At 37.3% G+C, this 19,721-nt stretch overlaps 1 protein-coding gene across 2 annotated transcripts in view; it reads left to right on the plus strand.

Moving 5' to 3' along the window:
* The window catches only part of GXYLT1 (glucoside xylosyltransferase 1), a 52,969-nt gene extending 33,595 nt beyond the window's left edge, over nucleotides 1-19,374 (plus strand). For both annotated transcript variants that reach the window (XM_027093555.1, XM_027093556.1), the window contains 3 exons: nucleotides 5,528-5,651; nucleotides 5,868-6,040; nucleotides 13,552-19,374. In XM_027093555.1, coding sequence (XP_026949356.1) covers nucleotides 5,528-5,651; nucleotides 5,868-6,040; nucleotides 13,552-13,713 — 459 coding nt within the window. In that variant the 3' untranslated portion in view covers nucleotides 13,714-19,374. The remainder of the gene's footprint in view (nucleotides 1-5,527; nucleotides 5,652-5,867; nucleotides 6,041-13,551) is intronic.
* The last annotated feature ends 347 nt before the right edge of the window (nucleotides 19,375-19,721 follow it).

A 19,721-nucleotide genomic window follows, 5' to 3' on the forward strand; every position in this document is an offset into this window, starting at 1 on the left:
GGTTCAGACGCTGAGATCTTGGGTAAGTTTTGAACATCTCTGGGCTTTGATTTCCTCATCTGTGAAATGGGATGATAGATAACAGTACCTATGTCATAGGGCTTTTGTGAGGGTTAAATTAGTTAGAAGGGAGGCTAACACATAGGAAATGTTGGCTATTTTGGTGCTATTGGAAGTTAACTTAAAAAAAAAAGTTCCTGTGTGTTTCTCATCTCTCAAATTGTGGGGTCAGTAGAAGAGTGAGGCTATTTAAATTCTCTTATTCTGCATATTCTGAACACATGAGTGTGTTGTACTGTTTACCAGTTTCATGCTGATGAGTCCTTAAGTCGTTGTAGTCTGGGGGCATTGGGGTCAAGTGGTTTAGCCTTACGTTTAGCTTTGCCACCTGTTCACCACAACCACTAGCCAACTAGTTAACTTTCAAATGTCAGTGCTCTCAGCTGAAAAGTAGAGATAATAAATGGACTTATGTAGGTTGTCTTTTTAAAAGAGACCCATTCAAAATGCTTAGTACAGAGCATGACACATAGTAAGCACTTCAGTGTTAGCTAAAAGCAGTGGCTTCTGAAACACTGATAGAGACTCAACTGTTTATCCTTTTACATCTAGTTAGTACTAAATCAAATATCAAGGGATATTATGTCTTTTATGGTATGAATATATATGTATATTTGTATGTGTATATATATATTTGTCTGGTATTTTTCTTATGGCTTCTGGTGGACCAGAATTTACACCATTACTTATTACTCCTTTCTGCATGTCTGATTTAAATCTCTTGTCCCTTCTTATCCTTGCTCTAGGCAGCAGTACTGCTTGTAGCCTTCACCACTCACATCTCGCCATTTCATTCTTAAGACAGTTAATACCCATCACTCTTGTCTTCTGTAAAGATCTAGTAAACCTAGGGTTTTTTTTAGCTTTCCCATTTTCTGTACCTTTCTGAAATCTTGATTTCATTTCACTTTTGTCTTCCACAAATGAATGCATTAATGAGGCCAGTGTAACCTTTGCTTTTGCTTACAAGTGAACATCTTTCTTCAATTACCCAATTTTTTGATATATTTTGAGTTTTAAAATTTCATGTACCATAAAGTTTTACTAAATAAAACAGGTGTCATACCATGAGTTTTCTTACTTTTCTGATGGTTAGACTATGCACAGTAATATTATACCAGAAGATGGTGCTGTAAGATTATGTGCTAAGGAATAATGTGCCTGCTCAGGAGCTCTTCATTTGAAATTCTTAGAATTATGAGAAGTGTAGTGTTGCAATAACCTTAGAGATAATTTAGTGTAACACCATTACTTGATTTTTAAGAAAATTTCAGATTGCAGCTATATAGTTCAAATCTCTGATTGTTTTTTATTTACCTTTTACTTACTTAAATATCATTCTTAAATATGTTTAACAGTTTCTCCCCTTTCCCTTTTCTTTTTGTCTGTGGCATGTTCTAAACCAGCTAGAGATGTAGATATGAGTTGAAATAATTTCTAAACTTTCAAGCTTTTGTTTTTTTCTATGTATTAATGACTTAATGAAGAAAAATATGAGTGTGATAGTACATTAATTTAGTAGGCACAATTTACTTCATACCTACTATCCCTCTGTTTCAAACAACTCTATTCTTGCCCAGTGGGAACAACACAGATTTACTCTGTTTCTAAATATTGTATTTATGATTGCTGATATGTTTCTACAAAATTTATTGATTTTTAGTTCTGTTTTTCATATATCTTTCTTTATTTTTCCTGATTTCCAAACATACCTTTAGCAAACATTGCCTTGTTTTTTCCTACTAACTCTATAATTTCTGGCACAGATCTTAAATTTTAGAGCTCTAGTGATGTAACTGAATTACTTGTAATAACTTTTCAAACTGTTTCACGCAGATCCATGAATGTTACCCCATAGTGCCTATCACATGAAAAGCTGTAAGATTACCCACTTAGGACAGTGGCCATGGCCATGTTTTAAAGTCTTTGCTTTGCTGTCACGCAGCCCTACCATTCATGATTATTCAGTTCCAACCTGATGTATTATAATTATATATTTTAAAAATTAAAATAGTAAAATTTTAACTTTTTTGTTTTTTTTCTCATAATGCTTGATAGACATTGATATAACACTGGCTAAGATACTGCTTTGTATTTTGTATTATGATTGTATTTGCAGTGTTGAATCTCTATTAAGATACTTCTTAACCTTTTTCTATTTATTAGCTAAAAACCAGAGAATATAAATAAGGCATCCTGAGAATTTTTTTCTTGTATATTTACTGTACCCTGTTCATGTCGTGCCATGTATTACTTTGTAAAGTAATTTTTGCCTGTTTTCTCCATCTACTGAGGGCAGGGTGTGTCTTTTATGCAGCTTTGTATTCAGAATATTTAGCATGGAGTCTGGCGTAAAGTAGCAACTCAGTAGATAATTACTGGCAGAGGACAGACAGAAGTTTTAGAAACTAGGCCATTAATGAATTATTGAAAAATTTAAAAAAATAGAATACTTACTGTGAGGTGGCTGTGAGGGTCGTTTTTACATATTTGAAAGATGTATGTGATGGAGGGCTTTTATTGTGTTACGTGTAGAGCTTAAAACAATATCAATGAACATCTTACCAAAAGGGATGGAACTTTTCAGAGATTAGGAGAGTAACTAATCTTTGGGAATTGATGAATTCTCAGTTTCTAGCATTGTTGGAACATAATAGGAATAGCCACCTGTCAGTTTTATATTTGTTTGTAACCTAAACTGAGGATAATAATGAGTCTGTCTATTTTCAAAAGCATACATAGTTCTAGAAATGAAACTAATTTATCTTAATATAATGCATGTGCATTTTGGTAGGTTTGCTGAAATTAGTAAATTAGAACTACATCTTTTTAAAAAATTACAAAAATACTTCAGCTCTGTCATCTCCCACCTCCTCTCCCTCCTCCAGTCAGTAACTCTTCTTGCCTGTTCACTTGATGCCAGTTCCTGTATGCCAGCTGTTGTACTGTACTACTGTACTTTTCAAGGTATTGTACTGTAAGATTTAAAATGTTTTCTTTAAAAAAAATTTACAAAACTAAATCATGCTTATAAAAATTCAGGCAATTCATTGCATATAGAGTAAAAAGACAAGTCCCCCCTTTACACACCACTCTCCTCAGTTTCATTCCTTTGCCCAAATGGCATTATAAACTTTGCTGTGTATTCTTCAGACCCTTTAAAAAAGTATTTTGAAACAGATATACATGTACATTAGCATTTATATGTAGAATTCTTTTATATATCTTCAGTTTGCTTTTTTCACTTAGTAAATATATAAATGATTTTTATGTCAGTACATATAGTCTGTCACATTTAATATGTGTGATATTGTGGAGAAAGAATGTTTTGATTTTATTGTTTGTGTGTACTAGTATGAATATGTAGTTACATGGCTGAAAAATATCTCATGTATTTTAATTTTTACTTTCCTGACTGTACCACCAATGTGGGATGAAAATCTTTTCATACAAATTTTAGCCATTTTTGTTTCCTTCTTTGTGAATGGCTGTATGGCCATATCCTTTGACTATTTCTGTACTTTGCCGTTTTTCCATTTCTGTTGACTTGAGCTCTTTTTATATATGATGCCTCTTTATTAAACTCATTTCTCATAGTTTTCATTGGTTGTCTTGGATATTCTAGGTTGTATCCTCAGCAAATAACACTAGTGTTATTGCTTCTTGTCCAGTATTTTTCTAGTAGGACTTTTCCTTTACGTGTATTATAAAGGTCCCCCCCACCTCCCACCCCTTGATTTTTTTCTTTTTTCCCTAAAACTGCCCTGGACCTTGTAATTTTATCTTTCTTTTCTTTGAATAGATGTATTTCTTTGAATAGGTGTATTTCTGTCTCTCTATACATTTTTTTTTTCATAAGTAGAATCCAGTGAAGACTTGAACATTGACATGGTACAAGGGGTCCACCAGTCCTGTCTATTTAATCTGTTTCTGGTCTTGGTCCTTTTGAGCAATTCAGAAGTTTCCTTTTCAGATCCTAAGAACATTTAGTGAACATGATCTGTGACTTATTTCAGAGTCATCCTTTCAATAAAGTATTTTCTTAATATTTCCTTAAGTAAAACTTGCTTCAGTCATTTTCCAGATTTATTTCTGATTGTGTATAGTTTACTGTATTTACTGCATTCTGAGAAATTTCACACAAAGGTAATACAATTATAGCAGATTATATTTAGTTTAAATACGTAGTTTTTTCCCCAGGAATTCTGACTTTTCTTTCTCGAAGGATAGATTGTTTATACCTCCATTGTGTTTGTTATATATCCTAGAATAGCTTGTAATAATGTTTTTTAAGCTATCTGTGGAGAAGAATCCGTGTTTTTTTAAACATTATTTACAATCTGTCATGAGGCAATGCTTTTCTAAAAATAATATAAATAAATTACTAGGAAAATATTAGACTAAATAGACATAAAGTTGCTATAAATGTTTCTAAATCTTACTCTTAATTTGTGTACTTAAATCTTGTAGAGGACATGAAAAATTCACTGATCAGCACACTGCAAACTGTACTTTGAGGAGTACTGGTTTAAGTCTGGAGAGTTTCACAGAGTCAGATTGGTATAAAAGACTTAGTATTCAACTTCACCCCAGGTTCACTTGATCCCCAGCCCTCTTTCAACTCTGTTGTTTCCTTAGGTATGAGCTATGAGTAGTTCCGTAGAGGCTGAAAAGGCATCTGATGAAATTCAGTATCTATTTTTGATTTATCAATTTCAAATGCCCTCTTTGAAATGCCAGTTATAAAGGGTTGGCAAATCAGACTAAGAATAATAATGATCATGGTGATAATAATAGCTAACACTGTGCCAGGTACTTTTCCTAGTACTCTTTATTTATATATTAACAGGTTTGATCCTCAGCAGCTGTATGATAGAGACATAGGTACTGTGTCTAGACATATGACATAGGTACTAAAGCTATCTGCTTTTTAAGATGAGGTCACAGTCATAGTACTTAAACTACCACCTACTTTCTCTTTCCCTTTCCTCCCTGACATCTGTTAGTTTTATCACTTCTTTGTGCAGCTTCAGATACCTTCTTTTGTTATCTTCTGCACTCCAGCTGGACAGTTTTACTGACATTTATGTTTACATTAGGGTCACTTGGTTTTGAAACAAAAGTTTACACTTCTGGGCTTCCCTGGTGGCGCAGTGGTTGGGAGTCTGCCTGCCGATGCAGGGGGCGCGGGTTCGTGCCCCGGTTCCGGGGGGATCCCGCATGCCGCGGAGCGGCTGGACCCGTGAGTCATGGCCGCTGGGCCTGCGCGTCCGGAGCCTGTGCTCCGCGGCGGGAGAGGACACGGCAGTGAGAGGCCCGCATACCACAAAAAAAAAAAAAAAAAAAAGAAAGTTTACACTTTTCCCCTTGATCTGTAACAATTGCTAAGGGAAGAATGGGGAACTGTCATTATGCTGCCATTTTACACCTGGAAGCCTGAGAATCTCATTAATGTATTTACCAACAGAATGATATGACCTCTGTGCGACTACGATGGGGAGATATACTTATGCCACTGCTTAAAAAATACAAACTGAACATCACATGGGGTGATCAAGATCTGTTGAATATCATATTTTTTCATAATCCAGGTAATCATTTAAATTTATTCTTTGCATTTGTAAAAATAATCATAGTTAATATTTAGTCAGAACTGGAGAAATGCATTTATTTGATTTTGGCTTATACTAATGGCTATCACTCTTTTTTTTTTAAGACAGAGTAAACTAAATTTAAACTAAAATTTTGCAAAGTATTAATTCTGTGGAATTAGGGTATGTTTGCTTTTTTGTTTTGTCTCTGCCTAGAAAGCCTTTTTGTTTTTCCGTGTCAATGGAATTATCGACCAGATCATTGCATATATGGAAGCAATTGCCAAGAAGCCGAAGAAGAAGGAATCTTTATTCTTCATGGGAACAGAGGTGTTTACCATGATGATAAGCAACCAGCGTTTAGAGCTATTTATGAAGCACTGAGAAATGTAAGCTTTTTTTAAAAAAATGTTTTTGTGGACATACTCGCAAGCTTACAGAGAATTTGCATATCCTTTACCCTAGTTCAAGAGTTATAAACCCAGCACTCCTTCCACATCTAGCTCTGGCACTTGGCGTTCTGCTGTAAGGACTTTTCCCACTTACTGATCTATACATTATCAGTGTGAACTCATTGATATGTATTTTTTTCCATGATTTATAATGCAGTATTCAATTTTATTTATATTGATGCTGAAGTTGTGCCAGATTTGGCGATTGGGAGCCCTTTTGGCTACCTCTTGTGCTCATTTGACATATTCCCATCATTATTTTGAGTACCTCCGCATTCTCTGTCCAAACAAAATATCCCAGGCTCGTCTTGTTAATACATTCCCTGCCCTCACCCTGAAATCAGCTGTCAAAGGAACTCTGATACTTATTGCTACAAGGGTGTCTTCCCTTCTAAGCCCTTTCAGCAGCAGAGCTGGGAAATACAAATATACAACCACACACAGTCATGTGCTCACACCAGTGCCTCCAGTTCCATTCCCTTAGGCCCCTTCCTTGCCTTCTCCTACTCTGTTTCTGTTTTATCTCATTTCTTCCACAATTAGAATCCTGGCTCCGAGCATACAATATTTCCTCTTTTGCTTAGTTCTACAGTACACTTAAACTAATTTCAGAAATGCTCCATTCATACTGCTATCTCTGCTCCTCTGTTCTTGAAAAACCAGCCTACTATAAAGGATTTGTTTCTAGTCCTCCCCCCGCCCCTCCCCTGCCCCAGACGAGGGTGTGTACTCAGTACTATGTACAGAAGTTACTTGCGTCAGTTCTTTTCTCCTTCTTTCAGTGTGGTTATTCATTCACTGGAAATACAGTTGGGTTCATGTGTTTCTGTATGCTTTCAGTTTTAAGTTTTTCCCCCTCATCTTTGTTGATTTAACTTTAGTTTGATATGAGGAATATTAATATACTTCAAAAAGTCGAAACTATATAACGGTTTACTCAGAAGTAGCACTCCTTCCCCATCCTTCCACCCCAGGCCCCCCACCCCATCACCAATTTCATTTTCCGGTTTGTCCTTCCTATACTGGTAAGTAGATACGTGTATGTTTTGTAATTCCCCTTTTCTTACATGAGAAGTAGCATACTGTTCATCTTTATTTGCGCTTTGCCTTTTTTACAGTATTCTGGAAATTTGGGCATTTATAAATATTTTCTTCATGCTTCTTTTCTTTAAACAGCTGTATGATATTCCATTTTGTGCATGTACCAGAGTTTATTCAATTAATCTCTTATGTTTGAACATTTTGGTCTTTTCCAGCATTTTGAATAATAAATAACGCAGCAGTGCATAACTTTGCCATACATATATATGTATTGTTGGGAGATGTTTCTTCAGGGTAAATTCCTGGACATGGGATAATTTTAATTGAAGATACCGCCTGTTTTCCCTACATGGGGATTATTTGCATTCCCGCCAACAGTTCATGACGAGGCCTGTTACTCAGCCTCCCTAACAGAGTGTATTATCAAGCTTGAAAAATTTTTGCCATTCTAACGAGTGAGAAATGGAATCTTAGTTTAATTTTAATTTGCCTTTCTCTTATGATTGAGATGAACATCTTTCTATATATTTAACAGCCGTTTTTACATCTTTTTTATTGATAACATATTTTATATACCACACAGTTCACCCATAGTATAAATAATTCAGTGGTTTTTAGCATGTTTACAGAGTTGTACAGTCATCACCATGAGGGAGTTTCGGTCTCTACTCCCCACCTCCCCACCATTTGTTGCAAGTTCTTTGTGTATTAAAGATGTTAGTTCTTTTTCTGTGACATCTCATGTAATTTTTTTCCCCGATTTGACTGTACATGGAATTTTTTACCATTCAAAGTTGTTTTTTAAAAATTTTATGTAATCAAATTTAAAACCTTTTTTTAAAAAAAGTAGTAATTAGGAAGTCTTTCCTTACCTATACTCAACTTACAGAAAAATTCACCTGTATACTTCTTCATTTATTACATTTAGCCTTCTGCTCCATTTGGAATTTACTCTTTTGAGAGAGGAATAGATCTAATTTGATCTTTTTCCAAATAGCTGTCTTGTCCCAACACCATTTATTTAAAAGTCTATCTGTAACCCAAAGATTTGAGATACTGACTTTATTATATACTAAAGTTCCATTTGTAATTTCTGGATTTTCTGTTTTGCTCCATTGATCTGTCCATTTGTGTACTCTTGCACACTATTTTAATTATAAAGCCTTTGTGCTGTATTTTAATATCTGATAGGGTTACTTCCTCTTCGTAGCCTGTCCTTTCAGTGTTTTCCTACCTACTGTATTTTTATTTTTCCACAAATATCAACTCATTTAATTACATAAAAAACTTGGTTTTTTGTTGGGCGTGTATCATCTTCACATATTAACTTAGTGACTGCTGACATTTTAATGGTGTTGAGACATCTTAAGAACAAGGCCTGTCTTTCATTTGTGTCTTTCAGGAATGTTTAATAGTTTTCTTCATACTGTGGATTTTGAACATATCTTAAGTTTATCCTTAAGTATTTTATCTTCTTTGTTGCCTTTGTAAATGGGGTTTTCTCTTTTAGGCGTTTACTTTATATTGATTTTGGGAAAAAATTATACTGGCCCCACCACCCCAGATATCTGTTCTTCTCTCTTTTTCTTTCCTTGTTCTTACGGTGCTCTTGTTTAATTAAGGTGGATTGACAGGGGGAGATGATGCATGAACCAGGTCTCTGAATATGTTGGGGACCAAGACTTGGGGCAAATCCAGATAAGGACTGGATTTATGATTTTGCTTAAGGAGCATTATATCAAGTGCTATCCATGCAGCTAATTCATTGATACCTGGGGAGAAGTGTATGTGAGCACTCACCTCTCACGTGGGTGTGTTCACTGCTCTGCTAGACTGTGTCTAATCTTATGTGGACGTGAAGACAAAAACATAAGTAAAATAACAGGAGTGGTTTGGTGTAAGCGTGGGGGTCAGGAGAAGAGCTGATGCCCCTGTTTGCTAGATGCTCAGTATCTGCTCGTGACTGCTCTCATTGTTTGCTAGTACAGCCTCAGTAATAGGAATGGGGATAAAGATACTGAACTGTACGTAATCTACTGAGACACAGATTGTACTAGGACTGTGAAAGAGTGCAAGTTTTGCCCCGAAGAGCCAGGGAAGTCTTTGTTGATGAGGCATTTGAAGTGAGCCCTGAAGAATGAGTAAGAGTTTGCCAGGTGAGCAGCCTGGGCCAAAATTGCCTGAGAAAAAGCCTCAGGGGTTGTGGAAGGTCCGCGAGGAGGTCAGGCGTTGAGCTGTTTGGGTTGATGGGTGAAGGGAGGCAGCAGCAGGGCTGGGCTAGATGCGGTGATGACGTGCTGTGTAAGGTGATGGTCTGCAGTGACAAGGAGCTGAAGGTTTCTCCTGGAAATCTGAGTTTCTCAAACCTGGTGGTAGGCAAAGTGCTGACAGCATTGTAGGCTACAGTTTTAGTGTTTTTGCTAAGTTTCTTGTCCTATAAACCTGAGAGAGAAGGTTTCTGAATAATCAGTTTATCACGATACAGCTACACTCACTGAAGAATTATAAAATTTAGTGATGTTCATTTTCATGTAGCCGACCTTGTATGCCTTCAGAAATCAATATCGTATTTTAATAATGCTTTATCATGGGTTGTCAAGAGGTGATAAAAATGACAAAAGGTACATTTGGGGTTCTGAGACTTTGCAGGATAGAAAAGAAATGCACTCCTATAAAAATGTGATTTCTTTGTTGCCTTTGATCATTTAAAAAAAATTATTAAGGAATTAAATCTTACTAGTTTTATTTGATCTTTTCTGATCTTCTATAAATGTATACTTTAAAAAAATTGAGTATTGGTTTTAAGCTGATGAATTACACTTGGTTTTTAAAAAATAAATCTTATTTTAAAAACTATTTCAAATACTGAAGTAATTAAAGATTAATGTTTGTTTTGGGTCCATATTAATAGCCATATTACCCATTTTTCAACTTAATGAAGTTAATCAGTCTTTTTTGGTGCTCTTGGTTAGTGTTTTTATCTTGCCTTATCTATAATTCAGTGAGAAGTGTAATTTAAAAGAATTGCAGTTTAGACAAGGGCATTTATGCAAGTGTCAGACAGAAGCTTAGTCATAGCCATCGAATGCTGTGAACAATAAGGACGTGAACCATTTTTAAAATGTAAATGCATGGCTCTGTCTGCCAGCAAATCAGTTTTTACAGCCCACACATAGTTGTTAAATATTAGTTGCTGAGTGAATAAAAATACTAAGATTAAAAATTGCAGATTTGCAATGGGAACAAAATATTTTATTGCTCTGTAAAATATTTTCTGCTTCTTGTATTTCATTTGAATTATTAGATTTCTTGGTGTTTCTGGGTTACCTATGATTTACTTCACACCCTTCTTCTATTTGCATAAGATGCAGTAGATTTGCAGAGATGCAAGGGATTCTCGACCATTTCCCTCCTGCACGACCTTCTTGTACATAGTTGGCACTCAGCATTTGTCAGATTGAACTGCCTGCCATTCTGCCATACTTTTAAAACATGTTCTGTTTTTTGAAAATGCCTTTAATTATCTACTTGTGGTCATCATAGCCTCACTATTTATTCACTGCCTTCAACTGACAGTCTTAGATATAAAACATGACCTTCCTAAAAGTTTGTGTGCTGGGTGCGGTGCCAGTGAAGAGGGAGGGAGTGATTAACTGTGTCAGGAGAGCTTCTCAGAGGAGCTGACTTTGGACTGAGCTGGAAGGCTGAGTACCAGGCAGGCAGGAATGGTGCAGACCAGTCAAACGTAGCACTCAGTATGGGAAGAGGCGCACAGTCAGGTAAGGGCACATGTGGCCTCTGGGAAAGGGAACGTCTGGATGTGCGTTCCATGCTGCACAACTCCTGGCCACTGCAGAGTCTGTGGCTGGTGGAGGGCGTGACTTCCGGCTGTGCACTACAGGTGGACATCTGGGTGATTTATCACCTTCTCCCGTAAAGGGCAAATTACTTGTGTTATATGTTGGACTAAAAGAGCTCTAATTCATGAGGCACTATTTTTATTTTGGGAAAATACTCATCAAAAGACTTTCCCAGTGAAGAAAAAAGAAATTTAACCACAAACTGGGATTTAAATCACATGAAAATGGATGAACTGAATCTCTAGTATTCCTGGGAGTTTACTTTTAAACACCTTTGTTATGTTTTCATTTTTTGTCATTGTAGAGTAAGAAAAAGACCACAGTTTGCTCTTCCCATTATTACTCGCCTCTCAGCCACAGTTGTCCAAGTATGTTGTTTATACACAGTGAAATGTTACTTGACAGTATCACTTAATACAGGTGTTAAACCTTGAAGAAGGTAAGGTAAACCTGACCTTCTTCAGCATAACCCCAGACAAATGTAGACGTGTCTGTATACAGCACAGCACAGTTTACCATGTTAACAGAGCTGCATCTTTTTTTTTTTTTTTTTTTTTTTTTTTTTGCGGTACGCGGGCCTCTCACTGTTGTGGTCTCTCCCATTGCGGAGCACAGGCTCCGGAAGCGCAGGCTCAGCGGCCATGGCTCACGGGCCCAGCCGCTCCACGGCATGTGGGATTTTCCCAGACCGGGGCACGAACCCGTGTCCCCTGCATCGGCAGGCGGACTCTCAACCACTGCGCCACCAGGGAAGCCCCTAGAGCTGCATCTTTTAACAGAGTTTTTGAAACTGACTTGGCACAGTTGCGTTTGCTGTTTTGGATAAGCGGTGCTGTGTGGTTGTAAAGCTGTTGACTTTTTTTTTTTTTTTAACATCTTTATTGGAGTATAATTGCTTTACAGTGGTGTGTTACTTTCTGCTTTATAACAAAGTGAATCAGCTCTACATATGCATATATCCCCATATCTCTTCCCTCTTGCATCTCCCTCCCTCCTACCCTCCCTATCCCACCCCTTTAGGTGGTCACAAAGCACGGAGCTGATCTCCCTGTGCTATGCGGCTGCTTCCCACTAGCTATCGATTTCTTTTCACAGCTGAGGTGGACTCCTGGCTTAGCCACCTAACTAGCGTTGTAACTGGGAGGATTCTCCTCCTGCCTTAAGTTGCTTTGTAAATAGTGATGTCCTGTTACATGAAGTTGGTATGAGGCTTAAGTGCATTAATACGTATAAAGCTCTTAGAACAATGCCTGGCATGTAGGAAGGGCCCTCTTTTAACCAGTCCAGATTTCAGCAGTCTCTCCTAAATCCCTGTGTGCTAGCTGTTGTTATTTTCGTTACGTTCTTCCCAGTTAAGCCTCTCCTCTTTTTGTTTTTTTGGGGTTTTTTTGGTTTTCAAAAATACTTCAAGATATTTATCTTCAGTATATGGGATTAGGTTTGAAAAACCACCCCAAGAGTGAAGGTTTCATGCAGTTAATGCTCATAGTTTTCTTGCACTAGAGGCACCCAGGTTTAGGATCTCTTTGCAGCTCTACACGTCCATGTTCTAAATTAGCATCTACGTTCAGCCTGTTCTCCCTAGATGGGCTGTGGCTTCCTACAGACTCACTAATTGTGATTCAAATGGTGCTTTTATTTCCTCTTCCTCAGTGGCAGCGTAGTGAACCTCAGGTCATATGCAGCCCTCCTAGATTTCAGGTTCTGAATTTCCTTCAGGATTTTGCATTTTTCACTGACTTCAAACTTTTCCCGTAAAATGTTCTGTTTTCAAGCCCCATCAGTCTTTCTGACTGTAGTTGCAAATACTAAATGAAAAAATGTACCTGGTTGAAAATACTAAGCTCACAGGTTATTTGCACTTAACTATTAGAACAGTGTTTTCCAAAATATATTCCTTGGGTTATTAATATATTTTATGGTGAAAAGGGTAAAAAGTATATTTTGGAATTAGTGGGCCGAACAATACCCAACAGATGTATTTTCTGTTTTTATAGTTTTTCATGTGCCACTGCGAATCCCCCCGAGAGTGCTTGGTATTTAGCAGTTCTCAAACATCTTTATCCTTGGGAACCCTGTGTGCAGTTAGAGTTCTGTGGGAAGCACTGACCTGTGCTGTCATTTTGCATTCCTCCCGCTGTGTGCCTCCGTCTCACTCCTTCCCAGTCCAGCCTCACCAGTGTTATCAGAGTGATTCTTGGCTCTTATTAGTCTCTCTCAGACACCTCGAGCTTTTGGTTGTCACCTCACACCTGTCAGTATCTCTGGTCTTCTCTGCCCTTAACCATGTTCTTGCCTTGGCCTGGAGTGCCCTGCCTCCACGCTCCTCTCTGAAGGGCTCTCCCCAGTACCCCCAGTGAGTTACCCATACTCTCTCCCTCCTCCTGTGAGATCGTAGTCTGTTAAACTCATTGAAATTATTTGTTGGGCACATACTTTCTGTGAGACTTTAAATGGAGGTTGTCAATGTCAAGTTGATTGAAGAAGAAGTTGTTGGGAATAGAGTGAAATTTTTATATATATCTTTGTCTTATTTTCTTTCTCTAGTGTTCTTTTGAAGATGACAACATCCATTCTTTATTAAAGCCTTTAGAACTGGAACTACAAAAGACAGTGCATACATACTGTGGAAAAATTTACAAAATATTTATCAAACAGCTGACGAAAAGCATACAAGATCGTTACGATAGACCACCAAAGGAAAGGTGATTCTTGGTGACCGCTAAATCAAATGAATTAAAACAACAAAATATCAGAGGATGTGTGTGAAGGAACAGTCTTAGATGAAGTGTTCAGGAAAGAATTATTCATCTTCAGAATAATTTTTTTCCCGAAGAAGTTTAATGAGCAGTATTTTCATGTAATGAAGAATAAGTTGAAGTCTTGGACCCCAACAAGAAGATATTTTTGATTTCTGATGTTTTGTAATGCTATTTGCTGTCATTCTAGTATTGATGAAGATATTATTGAATGGTTATATCCTACAGACTTTGTTTGACTCTTACTCTCAAGTGGGTAAGAGCAGTAGGGATGTATGGTTGGAGAAAAATGTACCTCATACACAGTGGAAACACTCAAACTGTGAGTATAGCAATAATTTTATGTCAGCACTAACCTCACTTTAAACGTGTGAGAAAAGAAAGTTGTTTACAGGAGCAGAAAATGTTCTGTTTCTAAAGAAATGGGATGTAACTGATGTCACTATCGACAATCTGTGTGTGCCTTTATACATTTCATCTCTGTTTTAAAATATTTTTGTGACAATCATGCTTAAAATTATTTTTAGTTTATAAGTAAACTGCACATTTAAAATTGAGAGGGAAAACTGAAAGTTTTGATTATTAGTCTCTGTGTGTATTTGTGAAATGTAGAATTTTCATTTGTATGTGCTTAACTGTCTTGCCAAAAGTCATATCTAAGATTATTAGGTATTTTAGGAAATTTTTTATCACTTTAAATGAAAATTTTCAGCTTTACTGGGCATTCTGGACACAATAAATATACTCATAATAAAATGAGAACCTAATGAGTGTACTTATATGATGGTGGAAAATGTGATGGACCAAAATGCATAAGCTATGTACTTCCTGTGAGCAGTCATTATAGTTACAGTGGAGCAGAAAAAAAGTGGTCCACTTAAACCTTTTTCCTTCTACCTCAAAATGGCTTTGCAAGATATTTTTGAAGAAGCAAATATACGTATAGAGCCTTACCTTAAGTTAGACAACTTTCATGGATGATTGGCTTCAGAAGATTGTCACATCTGATTATAGAAAAACTAGTTTTGATTTGGTTTGATGTGCATGTCCTCCTTCTTTGAATATCACTTAAGACAGTTATTTTTTTTTTTTTATCTTGGCAATAAGAAAATATTACTTCTCTTAGTGTTTTTGACCTGTCTTCTATAGCTGTAGATTCTGAGTACTTAGCATGTACTGTGCTGGGGCACACGTCTCATTTTACCAAGTACTGTATGGTTAACTTCTTTTTCTCCTTTTGACATTTTAACGCTTAAATAGAGAAGAGAAAATCATGAAGGAAGACTATCACCTTTGTGAAAATAGTGGTGATTGGGTTTATGAAGACGCAGTGCCCTCTGTGGAGACGTGGAAGACGGTCCTCGGTCTTTGCAGTTCAGTCAGGGACAAATTGGGAGAGGAAGGTGTTAAGAAAGGCAGATTAGAAGCTGATGGCCAGCCCAGCACTCTTGGACAGAAGCGTTCAGAGAGCACAGTCTGTGCGTCCCTGGCAGAGCACCGTGGTGACTGTGAGAACTTGTGAACTTGTTGAAGTTGATTTGCTAAATAAAAAATGAGGTCCCTAGAATTTTGAAGTTTGGAGGGTATAGGATCATTTTTAATGGTCCCCAGGTGAGACCATTGGCGGCCTGGCTACATTAGACTCTTGTGGGGACCTTGCTGAGAATGGATTCCTGGGCCTCACCTTTGGTGACTCTGGTCCCCCATGTCTAGATGGGTCTGCACATGACACAGAAGTAGAGAGAATAGTACAGTGGGACTCCTCGTCCAGATCAGACACGTCAGTATCTTACCACATTTGTGTCATCTGTCCCTTTTTCCTTTGCTGAAGTATCTTAAAGAAAATGCCAGGCATCATGTTATTTCACCTCTGTGAACACTTCGGTAACTACAGTGACATCATATCTCCTTTGGCTTCGGTTAATATCCAGTTCTTAGGCAGATTTCCCTTACTGACTACAATGTTAGAATCAGAGTGCAAAAATAAGTCACATTATGATTCTGTTTTTAATAAGCACCTCAGATGATTTTGGTGTCAGTCTGGGAACCCCTGGAAATCATTTTGCCAACTTGAAGGTTGAAGTTAGGACCACAATTCTCGGCACAGTTGGTGGATTATAAATGTGATTCTGAAACATTAGCAGAAGTACTTGGGGTTATTGACACGATACAAATTTATATTAGGAAGTTGCTTAGATTTAACTTCCTTAGTGAACAGAGACTCTTAGCCCCATAGGCTCTAGTATGATTGAGACTGGGTAGAGTGTGGTCATAGTTTAACTGGACTGTGTGCTGTGGTCTCACGCCTGTTGTACCTATTTACACGGTTACACACTCTACATTGTGGATCAGTTGGAAGGTTCTTCATGTGGTTTATTCAGACCTGACCTAATTGAGCGTTTTACCATAAATTGGTTTATGGCGAAAACTCTCCACTTAGGGACTGTGTTTACCTGAAAGTTAGGGTATCACAAAAAGTCCTTAACAATATTAAAATGAGTTTTCTGAGTTTATCTTTAGATAAGGTAACTTTTTCCTTGAGAAGTCTCAAGAAGTGCAGTTCTCAGCATTAATGAGGTTAAATTCTAGAACAGCTTAGAGAACGTTTTATATTTCTTTCCATAAGATGGTGTATCTATGCAGTTTATACGAATTACATTCTATATCCTTTGAGTCTATGTGTTAGAACAATTCTGACCTCAGAACTATCTCTGGGCTGCAGTATTACCAAAGCGGAATGACTTTATAATGTAGCCAGCCCTCATTTATATGAAGTAGCCACCTTAGAGGAACTTGGAAAACCTTTAGAAAATATATATTGTGATTTACATTTTAAGAAAATACATACTTTTTTTTTCCCTATGAAGAGTAGTTCATAATGTATACAGTAACCCACTTACCTTTGGACACTTCAGAGCCTGAAACAATACTACTGCTTACTCACTGCTCTCTCATCTTGCCTTCAGTCAGATGTTACTGGTGTAATGGAAGGAAAACCAGACTGTGAACTAGATCTGGATTCTCTTCTTGGTTAGGGACCCGAGGCATATCATTTAACCTTCTCTGTGCCATAAGTTTGTGAACAATCAATATGCCCTTCCCACCTCATAAGACTCAGAAGTCATGAAGTTGAGACCCAGAAGAGAGAATGGATTTGCTGCATGGCTTGTATCATGCCACACCAGCATTACTGTTGAAGTTCTGTGTTGCTCTGTTGTCTCCTGAACAGATCATTCTGTTTTAGGCTGAATGTTTTTTATCTCTGGTATGAATTTGCTTAGATTATGTAAGGAAGAATTTTTAAGGAAGAGAAAGCAAAGGAAAGAATGATGTAAAGGAATGATCAAAGGAAGAAGGAAAAGAGAGGAAGTGAGAAAAGTGAGGAAAGAGAAGGGAATAAGAGTGAGAATGGCCAAAGGCAGAGTGCAAGAAGAGAGGGGATGAGAGTGGGGAAATCGAGAAGTAGAGGTAGAGAGCGGAGGTGTGGGAACAGTCACTTTTTGAGTTGCAGCACCCCAGCCTGTACCACTGTCTGCTTGCCTTCCTCTGTTTCAGTTCACGAGGCCCTCTGGGCTCAGGAATTGTGCTGGCTTTCGTGGAAGGGGCAGCCAGGATACCTTGGTTTGATTTGTTGATCCTAAAGGCTTTTCCCAGTCACTCTACTCACTGATCATTTAGTGCTGTGATTCAACATTGTATTTGTTTTTGTATTTTTTTGTTAATTGGATCCAAGTTTGTGAGCTAAGACCTGTCGAAACACGATGACAAATATCTTCCTTTTTAACATTCTTTTAGTCTTCCCAGATGCTGGGTTATGCAGGACTGACCACATAGATAACACAGGAGGAGGGGATGGCCATATCAGATCTGAAGGGGGCCCAGGAATCTGTCACAGTGGTTTTCCCAGATGATACTGATAAGAAGCTAGATTTGGGAACCACTGCCCTGCCTTGAATGAATGGCAGCTTAAACAGTACATCACATCTCCTGCTTCCTCAATAGGCATACTTCCAGTTGAAGTGTTAGGAATGGATTAAAGAGAACAGGAGGCAGCAGGAGTACATTAAATGGAAAAACCTAAAAAGAAAGTATTCAGTGTCTTTTTCAGAAGTTTATATTGTAAGTAATAAACACCTTAGTGTTAATCAGGAGTGATTTAGGGAGACCACTGATTTTTTTTTTTTTTTAAATAACTTTTCATTCCTTAGAGTAAAATAGAGAAGAATTAGGGTAGCAGTATGTCAGGTGTGGGGCCAGTTATCATTTTATTAAATGTAATTTCAAGCATCTTAAACAATTGCCTTATTGAATTTTAATATTTAATACAAGTAGATTAAATAATGATTAGTACTGCAACAGTTATCCTTTTATACATTGCCAAAGCAACCCTTTTTTGCCTGTTAAAGTCTGGCTAAACTGTCCTGGTGTTCGTCGTTTCTTAATTCATTGAACATGAAACTAGATTTTTAAAACTAAATTATATAAACTTAAGGCAGGTGTGAAAGGTGATGCAAGAATTTTTTTTAACTAAAAATGAATATGATGTTAATCCAAATATCTAGCAATTACAGAATTACGAGAACATGGAATAGCATATTGGACTAGGCAATTTAAAACTGATTACAAGTTGATGTCAAACTTCTAAATGGAAAATATCTATTGTCACGTCATCTCTACCAATTAATTCCAAATGTCTGATGGGATTGTTTCTTAAGAATTTTCTATGAACCCAGTTTTCAAACAAAAGAGAACCTTTGAAAAGATACGGAGAGAAAAAGAAAGGAAAATTTCTGTCACTTCTAATGCTGTGAATGTTATTTGGAGGGTCTGTGGTCAGACATTTTAATGCCAAACTGAAGACCTGATGTGGAGCCTCTGATGATGTGTAGTTTGCATATACAATCTGAATTTGTGAGCATATTCAAACACACATCATCATAGCAACTCCTTGTAAAAACTGAAGAAAAGCAACAGTGTACCTTTCATTTAAAATGTAAGTTGACTTTGACTATGATGGAAAATAGCTGTTTTCAACCTGTGTATAAAATCTCTTCAGGGAATATTGGAATGTTATGCAAAAATAATTCAGGGCTTGTAGCGTAGCTGTAAACTGTGTCATCCATTGCATCACATCCATTGTTGTCAGTATCTGAGAGCTGGGCCAGTGGCTTTTGATGGATGTTGTAACAGAAGATTTATGAAGGAGATGGTGGTTTGTACTTGTTCCTGAAGTCAGAAACTGGAAGGTGCTTCCATTTTTCACAAGCATTTTGCATAAGTATGTTAATATTTTGAGTAGTAATGATTCTAAAGCTGCAGGAAGGCAGCTGTGGTGTACTGTGTTACACAGAGATTACTACTCTTAAATTGATTTTTACCTGAAAATATGACGGTTTTAGGATAATTTGGATATCTTCCTCCAAGTATTTTGTGTATCTTGACATTTATTAAAGGGAGGGTCAGTATAAGATTATAGATTGGGATGTAACCTGAGAATAATGGAAAGTTGCTCTGTTCTGTTTTGGGGGGATTCAAATCATCTTTTTCTTGAGAAACTTTGTGTTGTTCTTACTAAATAAACATCTACTCAATAAATACCTAATTTCTTCAAGTGATGTGTCTGAATTATTCTAGCAGTCAGAAGCAATTTTGGAATCTTTAGGCTTGGGAAGCTTGATAACTAAAAGTCAGGGCAGTTCCTGGACTGACTAATTCGGCAACTGGACAACGTCATCAGAAACCTAGGTACCTTTTGTCTTTACAGTACTGTTCTCACCATGTGAGCTGTGTCTCCCCCCACGGCCCCCAAGTGACAGCCAACATTCTGCGTCTCAAGTGACAACCAGATGCAAAAATATATCTTTTTATAAGAGGAAGGTGCCACCTGTCTCCATTCACTTGCTCTCATAGCCATAGCAATATCTGTGTCCAAAACAATTACTTTGCAAAGAGAATAAA

Source organism: Aethalodelphis obliquidens, unplaced genomic scaffold (genome assembly GCF_003676395.1).
Source record: "Aethalodelphis obliquidens isolate GAN/ISIS:26980383/991018 unplaced genomic scaffold, ASM367639v1 scaffold84, whole genome shotgun sequence".
Lineage (NCBI taxonomy): Eukaryota > Metazoa > Chordata > Mammalia > Artiodactyla > Delphinidae > Aethalodelphis > Aethalodelphis obliquidens.